This window comes from Penicillium argentinense (assembly GCF_028826775.1).
Source record: "Penicillium argentinense strain IBT 30761 chromosome Unknown utg000011l_segment0_segment0, whole genome shotgun sequence".
NCBI lineage: Eukaryota > Fungi > Ascomycota > Eurotiomycetes > Eurotiales > Aspergillaceae > Penicillium > Penicillium argentinense.
The window spans coordinates 2,763,369-2,780,986 of record NW_026622670.1 but is presented as its reverse complement, the minus strand read 5'-3'; the positions used below and the strand labels follow the sequence as shown (position 1 = coordinate 2,780,986).

At 50.9% G+C, this 17,618-nt stretch overlaps 7 protein-coding genes across 7 annotated transcripts; 4 read left to right on the top strand and 3 right to left on the bottom strand.

The window, feature by feature from the left end:
- Positions 1–601: 601 nt before the first annotated feature.
- Positions 602–2,291, top strand: N7532_012052 (cytochrome P450; the record flags this gene model as incomplete). The annotated part of the gene is made up of 4 exons (XM_056624543.1): positions 602–815; positions 872–1,230; positions 1,300–1,896; positions 1,950–2,291. The coding sequence occupies 4 exons, from the start codon at positions 602–604 to the stop codon at positions 2,289–2,291; spliced, it is 1,512 nt and encodes a 503-aa protein (XP_056469531.1).
- Positions 2,292–5,731: 3,440 nt separating this feature from the next.
- N7532_012051 (Cell wall beta-glucan synthesis) lies at positions 5,732–6,310 on the top strand (the record flags this gene model as incomplete). Its single annotated transcript, XM_056624542.1, has 4 exons — positions 5,732–5,783; positions 5,829–5,904; positions 5,971–6,132; positions 6,184–6,310. 4 exons carry the CDS (start codon positions 5,732–5,734, stop codon positions 6,308–6,310), a joined length of 417 nt encoding a protein of 138 aa, XP_056469530.1.
- Positions 6,311–7,223: 913 nt separating this feature from the next.
- N7532_012050 (uncharacterized protein) lies at positions 7,224–7,962 on the bottom strand (the record flags this gene model as incomplete). Its single annotated transcript, XM_056624541.1, has 2 exons — positions 7,224–7,516; positions 7,644–7,962. 2 exons carry the CDS (start codon positions 7,960–7,962, stop codon positions 7,224–7,226), a joined length of 612 nt encoding a protein of 203 aa, XP_056469529.1.
- Positions 7,963–9,886: 1,924 nt separating this feature from the next.
- On the bottom strand, positions 9,887–14,755 carry N7532_012049 (C2H2-type zinc finger protein; the record flags this gene model as incomplete). Its single annotated transcript, XM_056624540.1, has 10 exons — positions 9,887–9,972; positions 10,030–10,665; positions 10,735–11,494; positions 12,099–13,091; positions 13,145–13,195; positions 13,247–13,336; positions 13,389–13,589; positions 13,643–13,652; positions 13,721–14,431; positions 14,487–14,755. The coding sequence occupies 10 exons, from the start codon at positions 14,753–14,755 to the stop codon at positions 9,887–9,889; spliced, it is 3,807 nt and encodes a 1,268-aa protein (XP_056469528.1).
- A 210-nt stretch (positions 14,756–14,965) lies between these two features.
- Positions 14,966–15,895, bottom strand: N7532_012048 (fumarylacetoacetate hydrolase family protein; the record flags this gene model as incomplete). The annotated part of the gene is made up of 3 exons (XM_056624539.1): positions 14,966–15,547; positions 15,606–15,683; positions 15,737–15,895. 3 exons carry the CDS (start codon positions 15,893–15,895, stop codon positions 14,966–14,968), a joined length of 819 nt encoding a protein of 272 aa, XP_056469527.1.
- Positions 15,896–16,195: 300 nt separating this feature from the next.
- On the top strand, positions 16,196–16,423 carry N7532_012047 (uncharacterized protein; the record flags this gene model as incomplete). Its single annotated transcript, XM_056624538.1, has 1 exon — positions 16,196–16,423. One exon carries the CDS (start codon positions 16,196–16,198, stop codon positions 16,421–16,423), a length of 228 nt encoding a protein of 75 aa, XP_056469526.1.
- Positions 16,424–17,063: 640 nt separating this feature from the next.
- On the top strand, positions 17,064–17,420 carry N7532_012046 (Glyoxalase/Bleomycin resistance protein/Dihydroxybiphenyl dioxygenase; the record flags this gene model as incomplete). Its single annotated transcript, XM_056624537.1, has 1 exon — positions 17,064–17,420. The coding sequence occupies one exon, from the start codon at positions 17,064–17,066 to the stop codon at positions 17,418–17,420; it is 357 nt and encodes a 118-aa protein (XP_056469525.1).
- Between the last annotated feature and the right edge of the window lie 198 nt (positions 17,421–17,618).

Genomic DNA, 17,618 nt, shown 5'->3' with positions numbered 1-17,618 from the left:
CTTCGGAGGAGTAGGTCAATTGTAGATCGATCGTCTGCTTTCTCTGGTGTACTTACCTGACGGCAGGCAAGTCCTATCCAACGACTGTTGTATGATTTGTCAATTCATTCATTACATACTGAATCCTCAAGGTACTCTAAACCAATGTAAAAATGTCTAGACCTGTATTTGGCACGTAGCTAGTAGTACCCACTAGAAGCACATTACCTTGTATCATGTAGTAGGAGTGCGGTACCCGACGGGGTTGTTGCGGGGAGCCGACGCCGCCTGAGGCCCGCAGCTGATCTACCGCCGCAACTTCCGCTTCCGCTGACAAAGGCATCTCCCTGATAGCTTAGCCTCCCTGGGCTCTCTCTTGGCTCTCGAACAATCGTGGACTTTCTCCAGATCATGTCTCACCCTGACCCCGGGCTGGCCAATATCTGCCTCCTTCGACGTGGATCTCGGCCCCCCGCCGCCTGCGTAATGCCGGGCCTCCACATTCTGCAGACGAGCACCGGTCTGCAGTGACAGAGCTGGTTTATAAGACAGATTCCCGCTGGCGATGAGCCATGTCTATTATTTCCTCCGCAGTCCTGCCACTGTTTACCAATTCATCAGCATGGCAGTGTTATCGCATATTGTTGCTGCTCTGCAATCCTCGCCGATCACCACAGCCGCGATTTCGATTCTTGTCTTAGTCCTCATCTTCAACCGCCAGAACATCCCCAACATTCCCGGTCCATGGCTCGCCAAATACACCAAGCTGTGGTACCTGTGGCAGATGTATCGGGCGGACTTTCACCTAACTAATGTGAAACTGCATCGTGAACAAGGTCGGCAGATGCCCCGGCCAGCTTTTCCTGGACTCATGAGTTGACAATACGGACAGGAAGCATCGTGCAGATCGCACCTGGATACTATAGCGTCGATGATGCCGATTCCCTCAAGCTCATTTACGGACATGGGAATCAGTTGGTGAAAGGAACGTGGTACAGCACCTGGAACTTCAACCCGAATCCCGAAGCAACAAATTTGTTCTCTGAGCGCTTTCCCGCCAAACACTCGACCATGCGCCGCAAGGTAGCCTCTCTGTACTCCATGACTGCTCTGGTATCATACGAGCCCTACGTCGATAATTGCATCGGAATCTTCGAGGCCCATCTTGCCAAGTTCTCCCAATTTGGTACCATTATGGATCTCGCACACTGGCTGCAATGCTACGCGTTTGATGTCATTGGAGAAATCACGGTATGTTCTATCCGAATTAACTTCATTCATATTTCTCAAATGGAGGTCAGAAGCTTACTGATTCAACAGTTTGGCGAGCGTTTTGGTTTCCTCGATCAAGGCAAAGACATCGCTGGCTTGATGCAGGCCTTGAACTTCAGCTTCAGTTATGCAAGCTTCGTCGGTCTTTTCACATGGCTACAGCCTATAACCAACCCAATCTCGGGGCTCTTTTCTCGAAGTTTGTTCTACGTACAAGAGTTCACCAATCAAAGAGTACTTGCCACTAGGCAAGAGAAAGTGGATACCTCCGAAGACGGTCCTGTCTATATGGCAAAGAGGCTAATCGATGCTCAACTCAATGACGAAAAGAGAGGTATAACCAGTCTTGATATTGCAATTACCACGGGAAGCAATGTCGGTGCCGGTAGTGATACTACAAGTTTATCCTTGGCTTCGTATCTATTCTACTTATACCAGCACCCTCGTTGCTTGGAACAAGTGCGAAGAGAGCTCGAAGGACTCGGGGCTCGAACACGATATACATTTCAAGAGGTTCAGAAGCTGCCCTATCTACAGGCCACAATTAAGGAGTCCCTTCGCATGCATCCGGGAACCGGTTACCCCCTGTGGCGGATTGTTCCACAAGGTGGCCTGATGATCTGCGGGCAACTGCTTCCAGAAGGAGTAAGTTGTCTTCAAATGTCCGCTACAATGATGCTTGCTAATAATCTTGATAGAGTAATGTGGGTGTGAACAGTTGGGTCGCTCACCGAGATACCACTGTCTATGGCTCTGACGCGGACGACTACAGACCTGAGCGCTGGCTGGAGGCCGATGCTGATAGGTTAAAAGCCATGGAGCACAGCTTCATGCCTTTCGGGTACGGGGCCAGAACATGTATCGGGAAAAACATCTCATTGCTTGAGATGAACAAGCTCATCCCGGTGCTAGTGAACGGCTTCAATTTTGAGTTTCTGAGAAAGGACGGGTCTATGGACACAAGAAAGTCTCTTGTAGGACGGGATCGCTGGTTCGTGAAACCAGAGCTGCTCCATGCGAGGGTTTTCAAGCGTGTTTGATCATTCACCTCATGACAACAATTCTTGATTTGCACTTTTATGGAATCATTTCTCTACTGATATATCCTAGTCTGTGCGTAAGGTCAAGAAAGTCAGGTATGTCGGTCTCTTCCAAGATTCCAGCGACTAGTGGAGTTTGGGCTCCTATGTAAAGCCTGGGTCGAACTCCTCATTAAATGTCGAATTAGCTCAGGGCAGGGTAGACGGAGCTTTATATTTTTAATATCTGCGGTATATTCACGATCTACGATTGCCGAAGGTGATGTAAGTCTTTAGTGAACTACTAGTAGCTCACCCCATGACAACAGGCTAAGTCCTAGAGGAACCATGGGAACAGAGCCCAACAAACGAAATCTAACTTAATTGCCAGAATCGTTCGTCCATTGTCATACCTAGTGGAGGCCACACTAAAAACCAATGACTTGAACTGGACTCCGTCGTACTAGCAGCCTGTTGCACTGCTGGATATCCAACTTAAATATGATCTCATTCATTCTAATTTTATCAATATTCGTACAATTCTTCAGGTTTATGGGTCGCCAAGGGCGTGGCAAAAGAGATCAGTGCCTGGGTATTATAGTAAATGCGCGCGCCACTTCAATCTTGACTGGTCCTTTCTCATCTTGGCATTATCACATATCTCTCTCGCTATAGGCACCGGTGTAGTGGTTGGAGGATACCCTGGCGTTGGCAAGGAATTGCCGGTCGCTTGTATAATTCTTCAGCCTATGAAATCCGTGTGACCAACAACAATCTGGATCAAGTGTTTAGATTACCTCGTTCATGACCTTTCGATATAAGTATAAAATGGGATCCTTTTCGAGATTATCCGCTATCAAGCCCACTGCAAATACCTTTATGCCGCCGGTTGACTCTTCCGAAAGATAATCTGCACTTCAAGATGATGAAGCTCATTCCTATGTTCTTTTTGATTGCTTCAGCTGTCGCCTTACCGGCAGACAATGCCCCAATCCTACCAGCCTCTGTCAACGTTACCTTTTCCAATGAACAAACCGGAAACCTGACAGTAGTCCCGATTCTAACTTCGGACACCGTCGTATACCCTCCTATTCAGGGATCTGACCCTATCGAAGTTACTTCAATCAGCATTAATCCAACAATCCCAACTCTTCGATGCTCTGTCTACCACAACGATACTCTTCTTTCGGTCGTGAATGCCACACACACTTTCTCACTCCTAGGAGAGGTCATTGGTGAACACTACATGCTCAATTTGCGGGAGTTGGGAACTCAGTGCCGTGTTTGAGGATCTACTCAGGCTTTTATCGAAATAATTCTTGTGACAAGAAGAGGATACATGTATCTCGATCGTTCATTTTGACTTGTCTCGGTATAGGTTTTTCCCTCCTGCAAGAGGTTTCCCTATATCCTAGTGTGAATGCAGAGACAATTCCACCCAGCTAAATTTTATTACTATATTATTGTCATTATCTCAATTACATCTATAATGTCGGTTCGTAGGACACACCCTGAGTATTATATTGTGATAGGTTTGATTCTAGTGTCTACAGGTCGAGAGATCAGCAACTTGTCTGTTTCGTCTAATGTGAAAACGCGTTTAGTTTGATAGAGACAACTGATCCTATTTGATCATTAAATTTGGAATCATACATTCTCCGTTGATTAATTTATACCTAGTCAGCTCTAGTAGGCTGGTTGTCCCTGACTCAGTCATGACCCAGATCAAACCACTGCTAGTAGTTTAGCCAGGAAGATCCTTGTTCAGACGCCCATCAGACATTTCTGTGTATCAATATGACAGACACGCTAACACATAATATGATATCACTGAATCGGGCCTAATTGTAATCGGAGTTCTTTTGCAAGGATCCTTTTAAAAGATTAATTTCAAGGCATTTCCGTGCCATTTTACTGGAAAGACATATTAACAAGCATCGGCAGAATTCATAAGCGGGCCAACGTTTATACTGTGTCATGAACTGCCTCTCCATTTCAATAATTCTGTCTTCTTCACCATGACATCAATGTTCGAGTCTAGGTATTTCACATCAAATTATGACTCTTAGTGACTTATGCCTATTATGTATCCCTGCAGTGCAACCCGATGGCATATGTCAACAAGATCAGATTACCATAGCCTTAAATTCTTCACGCTATTGGCGTATGTGAGGTGATACAGGTTAGTCTTTTTTCCAATAATAGAACACCTCAGGACTGCCGAGTTCGTATGGGGAAACGCACACAATGACGTTCATATCGGTACTACCTTCAAAATATTCAATAAGATGATGTCTCTTGCCGTTAGCAGATTTCGGCCTTGTATTTTGAGCCCCATAGCAATATTTCCTCCTAGTTACCTTGATCATGCGATTCACTATTTCATCTCTTGTGGCCCTCGCCGTGGCTACTGAAGGTAAGCAATATTAAGACACAATAAGCAAGAGTTCACACTTTTGACACCTTTAGGCATACACGTTACATCCCCTGCTGATGGGCAATGTGTCGATCTTACAAAGGATTTGCCTGTCCAATGGATTTCTGTAAAGTTGGTTGCCCGAGATCCCGAGTAGAAATGAGACGAAAGCACTAACAAAAATCAGTACCGACCGCAACAAAATCTCTTTCAGCCTGGTCAACTACAAGGGGGCCACCCCTCCTGTTGACATGCCGCTGAATTTTATTGTGGAGACATCCTCGAAATCGTTTGATTTACCCGGTCGAACTCGTGACGTGGCTCGAAATTTGTCCGCTATGAATAATGGGTGCGACTCTTATTAGTTTTCACTCTTATGTGCGATCAAAAGTGACTAACAATAGGATGTACACAGAGCGGGATACCAAATCAACATCATCCCGCCTAATAGTCCTCCGGGGACGACGCCTCTGGCTCAGTCGGGGACCTTCCAGATTCTCACTCCTGGGGAAATTTCATGCTCCTAGGGGAACCAAGCGTTCGCCTGCAAGAAGATTCACTTCCTCGGATCTGAACCAGGGTCTTTTGTGATGCGGCCTCGTGTAGTGGAAGGGCACTTGAAATGAGAATGTGAAATCCGATTCGGCAGATCATTACACTTTTGAGCAGTGATAATTAGGCCAATTGTAGTTTGTTTATTCAATATGTTACACGCTTATTGAGAATTTATATCAGTCATTGAGACTACTTCATCAAGTCTACTAATCTGTAAATGGATAACCCTGCCTTTTGCTCTAGTGAGAGGCCTCCTACACATTATCACGCCAGCTGGTTTTAGTTTCTCTTTTGTGGCACCGTTGCATACACGGATACGAGTAGTTGAATAAAAGTAGATGCTTCAATATCATCAAAATGAGTGGTGGAAGGCCCTATTGCCACTGGAGGAATCCATTTAAGAGACCCCACTCATCTGTTGACAGTCTTCATCCATCTCAACTTTTATTTTCGAAACATTCCACTCAACCCGATACCAAATAACAAAAAGATGCGCTCTAGTATCATTTCCTGCGTCGTGGCTATTGTCTCTGTCGCTGAGGGTAAGCCTTCTGAATAGATGTTCTGGCAGCGCTAACATGAAGTAGCCACCAAGTTCACTCAGCCCCAGGGAGGCAAATGCTACGACATCACGCTTCCGTTGAATGTTGCGTGGGATGATATGTAAGATCGTCATTGCTGTCCTTCAGCTAAACACCCAATAGATCAAGTATCGACTAACACGCTCAGCACCGATACGGGCAACGTCTCCTTCTTCCTCTCTAATCAAAATGGCGCCTACCCGAACGTCGACTACCCATACCACGTCAATATCCCGATTACTCAGGGAACTATTACTCTCCCGGGACTCGATCAGAGCACGGCTGCCGATTACGCCAAAAGAAATAACGGGTCTGTCTGTCCAGGTAACATGTGGATAGTTTTGCTAACCAGTTTGTACAGAGGTGGAAAGGGATACCAAATCCGACTTGTCCGCCCTGATGCCGCTTCGAGCAATGGCTTCATCACTCAGTCGGAGGCATTCACCATTGTGGCGCCTGGGACAGGCAATACGTGCCCGTCTACCTAGTTATGCACTAGAGGCGACAAGATCCAACCACTTCTTTGAACAATAGATCTTGATGGAATGAGTTAGATGCGAGGTAGAGTGATAGATGTGAGTTGGTTGCAGGTACTGCGACATACTGTTGTTACTGTTGTAGAGTGGGGCCCCGGATACATGTGCTACTCTCATTAAATCTCCAATCAACATGTTTTTCATCATTTCTTTATTTTAAGATCATCCTAATTGTAGATACTAGTCGGGATCGACGGTGTATACATTCGCTGTCCTGTCTGTTCACATGATACAACCACCCCTGTCGATACATTCCACTCCTAACAGAGTTATCTAACCTCAGAGTTTACACCCTCGCCATTCCCTCTGGCAGCCACTCAGAAAATGCTGCAATCGCGGGGAAGGGTCTGATCGGGAGCATCGTTGCCTGGTTGGTGCATGATGTGCAGCGGGGAAGCTTGGCGCGATTGGGTTCCCTCATTTTGGGCACTACCGCAGTATGTTTATGTACTACACACTTCGGGGTTCTTGACAGATAATTTTCTTTTATTGAGTGCGATTTAATCGTCTAGGGACTCTAACATCTAGCCCAATCGGAGCGCAAAGCAAAAACGCCAGAACGGGTATACGCTCAAATGCAATGCATGACAGATGTGAGCCAATCCGTGAACATGGATCTCATCTCAACCCGGTCTCCAGCCAGGTTGGGGCCGCCGGGGCGGTCGTCGGGAATTCCGGGTCCTGCGGGAATCCGATCGTCCGCAGGGGACAAGGAGAAAAAGGGAACGAACAAAATAGGTGATAGCGACATCGAGTCGCCAAGCGAGAGCTAGGAAGGGAAGGAAAACGGGGCAAATCTCCGGGATGTAGCAAGAAGGTAGCGGTCGGTAAGGATGGGTGGAAAATTGGTAAAGGGTTACAAAGGCTACGCGCACACCTGGACAGCGATCAAGGCGCGGGTCAGGTCCTCGGGCGAGAAGGGCTGGTGTTTCCCCTTGGTGCGTGGGGTGCGCGAGACGGGGGTGAGGGCACGGACGACGGGCGAGGTATAGCGGATCGACTCCTTCAACTGGGCGATGGGGTCCTCGGAGATCTCATGGACGGAGGTCTCGTTCAGCAGCGTCATTATCGATCCGCTATAACTGTCCGAATTGACGACGGTGGATGACTGGGAGCCCGTGTTGGTGGGGCGCGGATCGGCGATGTCTTGGTCGGAGGCTACGGCAGACAAGGCGTTAGGGACTGCGATCAGAGGGGGCGCGTGGGATGGGCATAGTTGGCCGATCGGCGAGATTCCGAGACCAAGACCCAAGACACGTAAATGCCAGTCCTTCAAAGTACGTACCTGGATCACTGTCACCCTCGTCGGGCGCATAGTCGTCAGTAGTGTCGGTGGTTTCGTCGAGCCCGTCGATTGGGCCGGGTAAATCGTAGGTGGCGCAGGGCGACAGGGCCAAATCAGGCGAACGGGTGCGTTCCATCATGGCGCCGTCGAAGGACCAGGCGGCAAGGCTTTTCTGATGTTCCTTATCGAACGGCCCCCGGAACTTGGAGGGCGGCACCTCGTGGCGACGGTAGTATTCCACCTTGGGCCGCCCATTGTTGCCGTCTCTGCTGGCCGACGAACGGTGGAAAACCCGTCGGACTCGATCACGGAGCGTCATGATGGATCAATCTCGACTACCAGGTACCAGCAGATACTCTTGAAGGACAACGGATTGCACTGGAATCGAGACCCGAAGAGTAAGAGGCAAGGTAGACCGGAATCACCGGGATCACCGAATTTTCTCACAGAAGCAGACCGTTCCCGGGGAGGGAGTGGACGCGGTTGTGCAAGCACAGAGAGGATGGTCGGGCCAAAAAATGGATGACCATTGGGGTTGGAGGGGAGATTTGTCGACAAGAAGAAGGATGGAAAAGAAGGGGAAGTAAAGTCGAGCGAAGAGCGGATGCGACAAATAAGCCCAGGAACCGTGGGTGGCCACCCCCGACCAACGCCGGATGGCACCCCAAAATCCCCCCATCGTCCCCAATCCGGGACGACCGCAGAGCCAGTGCCGTTGGGGCCGTGCACTGGGGCAATTTGCCAGCAGGTCAAGCCCGGAAGTGGAGATGGAGGCATTCCACTACGATACGAGTTGTCCCGACCATGCACGGTGGAATAGGAATAGGTATGTGTTGTACGTAAAATCGATTAGCATGGCACGCGTTATAGTACTAGCCGGCTACTGCGCTAAGGTAGTCCTAGTACTATTTTAGACTACGACTACATACTTCTTCTAGTATCTTGACAGCTCGTACCTCTGGAAGTGCCTGACTCGCCGAGTCGCCACGTTCTGCGTCGAAGGCTTCCAGAAACCTTGCCAGCCGCATGGGCAAACTCGGGTTGCATCCATGGCCCCCGAGAGCCAGTCGGAGGGCCTCGACCGCGGGGCAACAACGTCAGCGCCCCTCTAACGCCCGGAGCGGTTCCGGTGAGTCGCGGATGGTCATTCTCGCTTCATCGACGAATCATCGCGGCACTTGAACAGACCCGCCCGGCATAGCGAGCCCGGGTGACCGCTTTTGGCAGTGTCGGTGGCGGAGTCTAGCTTTATTTAGGCAATAGCGGGTAGGCTTTTCAACAAGAAGGCCGGCTGGCCCAATGGCAAGGCGCTTGACTACGAATCAAGAGATTGCAGGTTCGACCCCTGCGTCGGTCAATCTTTTTATGCTTAATTCTTTTTTTTTTTGTGGTGTTTTTTAAAACTGTTTTATTTGCTGCCTTGGTGTAAGTTATTTTTGTTTTTCTATTTGTTTTCTTTATTCAAATTTAAATTTCCGATTGCAATATACTGTGTTTATGTCTGGAATCCTTCGTTGCTGCGTCATGCGTCCTGCCCCTCAGGGACGTGGAAATATATCTCGGGTGCTATTCTTGTGCCGCCCCGTCCGTGGTTGTTTTGATTAGATGACATCAAAATCGTCACCAATCCACCGCTTTGAGTCAATGGTTTATTTTGAGCTACAATGACTCTCATACGCATATACATGCCCTAGGTACCTACATACCTTCCCTGGGTGCAAGGCTGGGTCGATCCTACTGTTTGCGCGCAGGTGCTGCATGTAAGGTACTGTGTCAACTCCCCAGATCGCCGGCTTAGCGCCCCTGCAGCAGCCCTATTACCCGATCTAGCATTAGGGCTGGGCACACGACACCTGGACGTTCTCCCTCAGGTACGATCAGTTGACTACTCGCATGGATGTAGCACCTAGGAAGAGTAGAGGGCGGAATTGAAAGGGGCATGCCATCGCTTGCGGCCGAGACAAAGGACAATGGGGGCAGGGATGTGGCCCACGGGATTCCACCGGATGCAGCTGCAAGAGCACAATAAGCCCAAATAATGCCCCAAATCAATAGAGGACCAAAAACGAAAGCAATGATGCCATCTGGCCGTCCGGGAAAGGACACTAAATACCAGTGGTGATTAGGCGGACTCCCAATTAGCAGCGCGTCCCACTTTCGCCCGGCCATCCTGGAACACGCGCTGCTCCCACGGTTAGCCCTCCTCGCTCAACATACCGCATCGTCATCCCTTGCGCACCCTGTCACTTCTGCACCTCCTCCTCTCTCCCATCTCCAAACCGTAAGTCCCTCGCTGCAGCCATCGCGTCAATTGTGTGCCAATTTTTGTCTGCATTTAAATTGCCTGCGCGCCCAACTCTGTCGTCATCCAAACGTGGCTACTGACCGGTCGCAGCCACCTCACGAATCGTCACGAACATAATGCCTAAGAAGGGTGGCAAGAAGAAGAACAAGGGCGGCGCGAAGGCGCCCGCCGCTGCTGCTGCCGACAAGGTCGCCGATGCTGCGAAGAATGTCGTGTAAGTACTCAAAGCGTCGACTTCCCAAAAATAAGCATCGACGCAAAAAAACCCCCTCATCGCTGGTCGCACTTTGGGTGGTCGCGTGCCACCGACCGAGCTGTATGTCGCGCAAGACTGACATCCACCCCCTGCAGTCATCCCGGCCACGAGACCGAGAACAAGCAGCTGTATGGTGACGACAAGGCCGAGTCTACCACCGCACAGACGGAGGCGCCCGCCGCTGCATCTGCGACGGAGAACGGGGCCGCCGATGTGAGCAAGACCGACGCTGCGCCCGCCACTACCGCCACTGAGACTGAGCGTCCGAAGACCGCCGAGTCCAAGGCCTCGAAGGCCTCGAAGGAGGAGACGAAGGCGGAAGAGACGGTCGAGGAGTCCGCGCCTGCTGCTGCTGCTGCTGCTGCTCCTTCCACTCTTCCTGCTGAGAAGCAGCCCGTGCAGGAGAACAAGGTCGAGACTCTCAAGTCCGACGCCGAGGATAAGGGTAGGACAAACCTGGTCTGATCAGCTCAATTGCGCTCAATCTCACCTAATCATTTTTCATTCGCTGCAGTTCTCCCCGCGGGCACCGTCAAGGATACCTCCCTGGGTGCCGACATCTACCCCTCGACCACCGAGACTGCCGCCGAGGAGTCCGCCACTTCCACCGCTGCCACGACCGGCGCCGTTGCCCCTAGCTCTGCCGAACATCCCAAGTCCGTTGAGTCCGCCGCTGTCCCCTCGGAGAGCGATGCCGCTCACACCAAGCGCCCGTACGAGAAGCCCATCTTCTCCAACGACGAGGTGAAGCCGCACAAGATGGCCAAGACGGAGGAGGAGAAGGCTGCCGCCAGCGCTGCGGCCGAGAAGCAGAACCTGGCTGGTGCCGGTCCGGCCTCGACTGCCGCCTACACGGCGCCCGAGCCCGTGCCCGAGCCCACGGCCGAGAAGCCCAAGGCCGAGGAGAAGCAGTCGGTGCAGCCTCCCGCGACCCAGCCGCCCGTCTCCAAGTCCACTGCCAACGAGAAGGCGCCCGCGTCGCCGGATGCCGTCGCTGCTGCCGCTGCTGCCATCAACACCTCCAAGGCTGACAAGAACGCCGCCCCGGCGGCCGCTGCTGCTGCTGCCCCCGAGGAGCCTAAGAAGCCCGAGGCCGCTGTCAAGCGCGGCGAAGAGCCCCAGACCGAGCAGCCTCAAACCGAGGCCTCCAAGCCCGAGGCCAAGGAGTCCGCTCAAGAGCCGGCCAAGGCCCAAGAGAACAAGGCCGAGAAGACCGCCGAGTCGCAGCAGCCCGAGAAGAAGAAGGGCGGTTTCTTCGGTTGGTTGAAGCGCAAGTTTAAATGAGAAGCTCTAGCTGGAGTCAGTGAATGAATGAGTTTCCTCTTGGGAAGTTGGTTCCTGAAAGGTTTGAAAGGAGTGTGGATGTACGATATCCAGCGGTTAGAGCGAAGGGTTTGCTTTTTCCTGGGCTTTTTGTTTTCCGAATGATACACCATCGAAATCGAAATTATATATCATAGTGCTTATTATTGAATAAAATCTTCTTTCGTGAGGAATCCATACCCTCCCCCCCTTTTTTTTTTCACTTCGACTTCTATGTAATCATGGAGTCGGTCTAGACACACCGCTACTTGGCGGCTGCGTGGAGATTGCCCCAGTTCTATACATACACAGATACTATATCGACACTAGTGTTGGGATTAGTTCGATGGAGCTTGATGATCGCGTGCTATGATTCAGCTCAGCTCTGCTGGGGCTGGTGGGTCACTGACGAGGCAGGTTTTGGACGGCGAAGCTGTCTTCGCTCCACAAGAGGAACTTTTGACTATGCACCTGTACACTAGTGAACAGTGCATCTGCTCAGTCACGGGAATTGAATTGGTGACTATCGAACAGAGGAAGAAAAGGGGGTAGAGGGGGGGAACCGCTGCTAGAATGGATCCTGCGTCTCAACCAGCGCCAAAAGCGTAGCTGCCAAGCTCTTCGCAATCTTCCAATGGCTAATGCGCTTCAGCAGATCGATAATTCGAAACATCGACCCTGTCGCCAGCCTCCTCGGCACGATCGCACCAGTCTCTTCAAGACAAAGCCTAATCCCATCTACGCCTGGCAGGCGGAGCTCTGCAAACTGCTGCGCATCGGCTGCAGACACGGAAACGGGGTCTTCATCGACGTCACCCCTATCACTGAAACATATAAAGCAGGCCCAGATAACCCCACAATAGTATAGACACATCGGAACATGGATAGCAGGCTCCACGCCAACAGGGAGGGACTCGAAATGCCGCTGGATCAGCATCGCGTGCAAGAGAGCCCGCTTGGCATCCGTAGATCGCACCCAGGATCGAGCATAAGGTGTATGCTTTTGGACAGCGTCATAGCCCTCCCGACCGCAGGCGCATTCCAGGGCATTAAAGTCGATGTGTAACATGATGTAGATTGAATGCCAGAGCATCATCAGGCAGGACCAGCCGGATTTCCCAGCCATGCTGTGCGCGTACTTGGAGTGCCATTCGGATAACAGTGGGTGGCATTTGCGACTGGTCGAGGCCCAGTCGTTGGCGAAGCTGTGGTCTTCGCAGGCAATTGCGCTGATCGACTCGAGGCTCCCGCAGAGTGCGAAGTTGCTGGTTCTTTCAGGGTGGGAGGTGGGTGAGGACAGTGTCATTTGGGATTCGAGCATGAGGGCTTTCCAGTGGGTTGCGCTGGAGGCTGCGAAGAGGTCGTCGGAAGATATCCGAGGAAGTCGGTCTAGTGAGTGTCGGAGGACGGGTTCGTGATGATGAAGACGCGCAAGCTGTGCGTCGTGAATGTAAAGACCTAAGACGAGTCTTTGTTTGACTTCTGTGCGGACCCAAGACATCCATGTATCTTCGAGTGCCTGGCTGTCGACGTCGAGATCGTACTCGGGATGTTGCAATTTGAAAAGCTGTGCTTTACGTGCCCACTAGATAAGTGTGAGAATCCGACGGTGTGATAGCATCTGGGTGAATGGCTTACGGCTATTATACTGCCATGGAATATTTCGATCCCGGTCAAATCTTTGGGTCTCTGTCTTGGTCAGCCTTTCATCGAAAACGCAATCTTGGAATTATTGCTGACCCCCATTAAGAGACCGAAAGTCTGACCAATAATGGATGCTTGCAGAGCCACTAATGATGAGTCTTCGGACTTTGATATGTAAGTATCCCACTGTGACATTGTTAGAACTGAAGCAATAAGCATGATGTAGGTTATGGCCTACCGAAGCGAGAATTGCCTTATTCAACCGTTCAAACATGCTAACACCATGATTGATCGCGCGAGGCGAGCCGACAATCAGGCTCCCAACAGAACAAATGGATAGCAGCAAGATCGAATTTTGAGTCCCTGGTCGAAAGGAAGGCATATGCACCACGGGGAAGAGCGGATGAAACTTGGAAAAGTATGCTTGGATGCATAGGTCCTAAACGTGAGTCAGTATGGACCCGATATCCACAGCAGTTAAGCAAAACAAACAAGAAATGGCCTGCTGGTGATTAGCATTTATCTAGCAGATCTCCCCCGCACCACCCTCCTATGCGAGTGTGTACATACGTTGAAGGTAATATGCCATGCTGTTGACGAGCCTGCAGTCCTTCTGCCAATCGCTTTCGATAGGATTCATCAATAAAGTTGCTTTCATGCGGTATATCCGGAGTCATCTGGCTCGACAACGAAATCGCCGAGAATGTATGCCATTTCTTCTGAACCGTATTGGCGTGCCTCTTCGTCTGTTCGTCAATTGGTAGAGGTTGTGAAGTAGGTTCCATGGTACCCAGGCCAGACAGATTTTCGGCCGTTGGGACATAGTCGGATGTTGCACAGAGAAGCGACATGTTCACGGCGTCCAAGTCAAAGTCGTCACCTGCCAGGAGCGTTTCCCACTCCCGCTCGAGTCGGGAGTCCCAAAGTGGAGGTGGTGGGCTTACTTGGCTTCTCCAGATGTCGCCTGCTTCCACGGAAAAGAAGGAGGTCAAGGGCGTGACTTGCGAAGGGTATGTGTTGGGATCTCCAATTGAGAGATTTGGTGTCTGCTTGTCGATGGATGTGCTGTTCGGTGGTGAAGCTGGTGCCTGAATCATATCATCTGTGATCCCAGCCTCTATTTGGAGCGCAACTGTCGAGCGGCCGGCAACCATCGGCGGATCCGACATGATGTCGGGATCCAGAACTCCCTGATGATCTGACCCAAGAGAGATGGCGTGCACCTCGGCGTAGTCCTCATTTCTAGCCAAATGAGACCTTGAATGGCGTAGGAGAGTGTCCCTTTCTGAGCATTAGTATATTGTTGCTGTCTTGAGGGATTTCGGCCAGTACTTACTGTCGTGCGAAGGCCTTCTTGCAGACAGAGCAGTTGAACGGCTTTTCTTTCGTATGCGACCTCAGATGGCGAGCCAAGTGCTCTGCTTTCTTAAACGACTGAGCGCACACTGGGCAGATACGCTCTTCTGACGTGGTTTTGCGACGGCGACGGGTCTTGGTGCCCGTATACGGGGGGCGTTGCTTGGGTTTTACTGGAAAACATGTTGTCAACACCGAAGACGGTCTGGGAATCACGATGAACTGAAGGAAGGCGGAGATTGGCCACATTCAAATGCCATCCGAGTCTCCCCCGCTTTCGACCACGGCGATCTACAGTTGCGAGCGCCGTCTGGATGCATACAGATCGGAGGTATCGGTGCTGCAAGTCCGAGTGGATTGTGGATGTGGGGACTATCGGACTATCTGGCGGGGCCTACCCTGACTAACGGTGGGGAGTGTACATCCATATTGCCCCATTTCCGACAAGCACCGTCAACATCAGGAATGGCGAATGCGGTTGTTGGTCACCGCAACCCCCTCGATCTCCACCTCGACAGTATCTCCGTCCTGCAGAAACTCCTTTCGGAAATATCCTACCCCCGACGGCGTCCCCGTCATGATGAGAGTTCCCTGGCGCAGCGTCGTTCCCCGGGACAAATGAGCGATGATCTGGCGCACAGTCCAGATCATGTCGTCGGTGCTCGTTTCTTGCTTCACGACCCCGTTCACCTTGGTAGTCAGTTTTAGAGTCTGGGGATCCGGAATATCATGGGCCGACACGATGGTGTGGCCAATGGGTGCGAACTTGTCGAAGGATTTGGCATAGCAGAATTGGCCACCCGATGCCTCTGGAAGCTGGAAGTTACGCGCAGAAAGATCATTACCGGCAGTGTATCCAAGGACATATTCCAAGGCCTCTTCTTCAGGAACGTCCTTTGCGTTCCGAGAGATGATCACAGTCAATTCGCCTTCAAAGTCGAGAAGCTTGCGTGCGTCAGGGTGGATGTCGATCGCTTCAAAGGGGCCGGCAAGCGCGTCAGCAGGCTTGGTGAAGATGACAGGGTATGTTGGAACCGGAAGCTATTCAAACAATCATCTACCGTCAGAAAGAATCCGAGAAGGTGGGGTGGATGCATACATTTTCCTCCTTTGCGTGCTGGTGATAATTCAGCCCAACGCAAAGCACGATTGGAGTGCTTTCGATTGGGCATTCAAGCTGAATAGCTAGAATCAGTCCAAGTCATCAAAATAGTTCAGATTTTGACAAACCGAATCGACTTGCAGAGTATCGTCTGTCGTCTTGAGGCTAGTGAAAGGCGTACCCTCGAGTCTCCGAACCGTGTATCGATTGTCGGCGACCCTAAGCAGGTCACCATAATGAACCTGTGATCCCGACACAAACCTAACCAGTCTTTTGAAAGCGGTCATACTCTCAATGAGCAGAGGGTCCTTGAATACACTGAAAGGTTTCGATCTTTGCGGCCGCAGCTTTATACAACGATGTTGGCGGGGACAGTATCCCAAAGTGCAATCAATATTGTGGGATGTGGGATCAATGACAGTCCCGCTTGACTGCATTTAGCGGAAGCGTACTCGGGGAGAGAGACTCCCGAGATACCTTCTTTTGGTATAAAACCACCTGGATACATCCCAGGCGAACCTAATCTTACAAAGATAGCCTCTGTTGTGTGAACAAGCAGCATTTCAACGTCTCATTTTTTGGACAAGATGGTAGCACTTTTACCCAACCATGGAGCCACCGTGCCTGATTTCGTTGCTGTGGGCAAGGAGAAGGAATCACAGTATGACTGGCTCAAGAAACAGAATATCAATCGCAATGAACGCATTCAACTGAAGAAGCTGTCTCATATGCGGTATCAGCATCCCGATCTGGACGAGATCAATACTTTTATGATAGGTATGTCAATGGCAAAATCAATCGAGAATATTCCCTGACTTAGTGTTGGAATAGACTTCGGAATGCAAGTCGCGAAGAGATTCGAGAAAGAAATCTGGTTCAAGGGATACGGATCGGATCAATACGTGTATTATGCACGCCAGGGTCCCAAGCAGTTCCTTGGAGGTACTTTCGAGGCTGAAAGCCAGGAAGACTTCGACAAGTGAGATCATTCACCTGCGCTCGACCTCTGAAAATACCCGGTAACTGATGATATGAACTAGAGCCTCTCAGCTTCCGTCTGCTCGTCCCGTGGAGAATCTCAGCGATGCACCAGGAGGGGGATCTCTCGTCACCATAATCGACTCGGAAGGGTTCCATTTCAATGTGATTTTTGGACAAGCTCCGGTAGACACAGAGGTATCTCACCCTGAGAAGGTCGTGCTGAATTATGCCGGCGAGAAGTCGCGACGTCGCGAATTCAATCGGTTTGAACCAGGCCCAGCAGCCGTCTACAAAGTAGGTTCTATTGTCCTGCAATGCTTCATAGCTTCTCTTTGCTCATCTTTCTAGTTGGGTCATTTCGGATATTGCACACAGAAATTCGAGTCACAGCTCAAATTCTACACCTCCACCTTCAACATTAATCCAACGGACTTGCTCTATGTCGAAAAAGATGGCCAGAAGATGATCGTGACAATGTTCGCCCACCTTGACCGCGGCGACACACTCGTAGATCACCATTCGATTTTCTTGAGTGCGCAGCCCAAGGCCGCACATGTCCACCATTGTTCCTTCGAGGTACACGACTTCGACACTCAGCACCTAGGCCACCAGTGGCTGGCACAGAAGGGGTACAAATCCGCCTGGGGCGTGGGAAGACATGTACTCGGCTCGCAGATTTTTGATTACTGGTGGGACACGACGGGCAACATGGTGGAGCACTATGCCGATGGCGATCTGGTGAATGAGGAGTCGCCGATTGGATATGTGCAGGCGGGCAGTGAGTCGCTGGCTGTGTGGGGACCGGAGCTGCCGGCGTCGTTTCTCGAGTAAATCCCACCTTGATGTTGTCTTATGAGAGTCTCCATAGTATCCTTAGGGTTGATGTGAAGGTGGGGTAAGGAAGGGCATTCTGCGGGACCGCCAGCCGCCGTCGGAGGGCCCAGCCGACATCCTTCCCTCTTCGCCACCTTGGAGACCTCACCTTTGATCGACCATGCGTTTTATTTTTGGGAGTTTCAAATCAATACA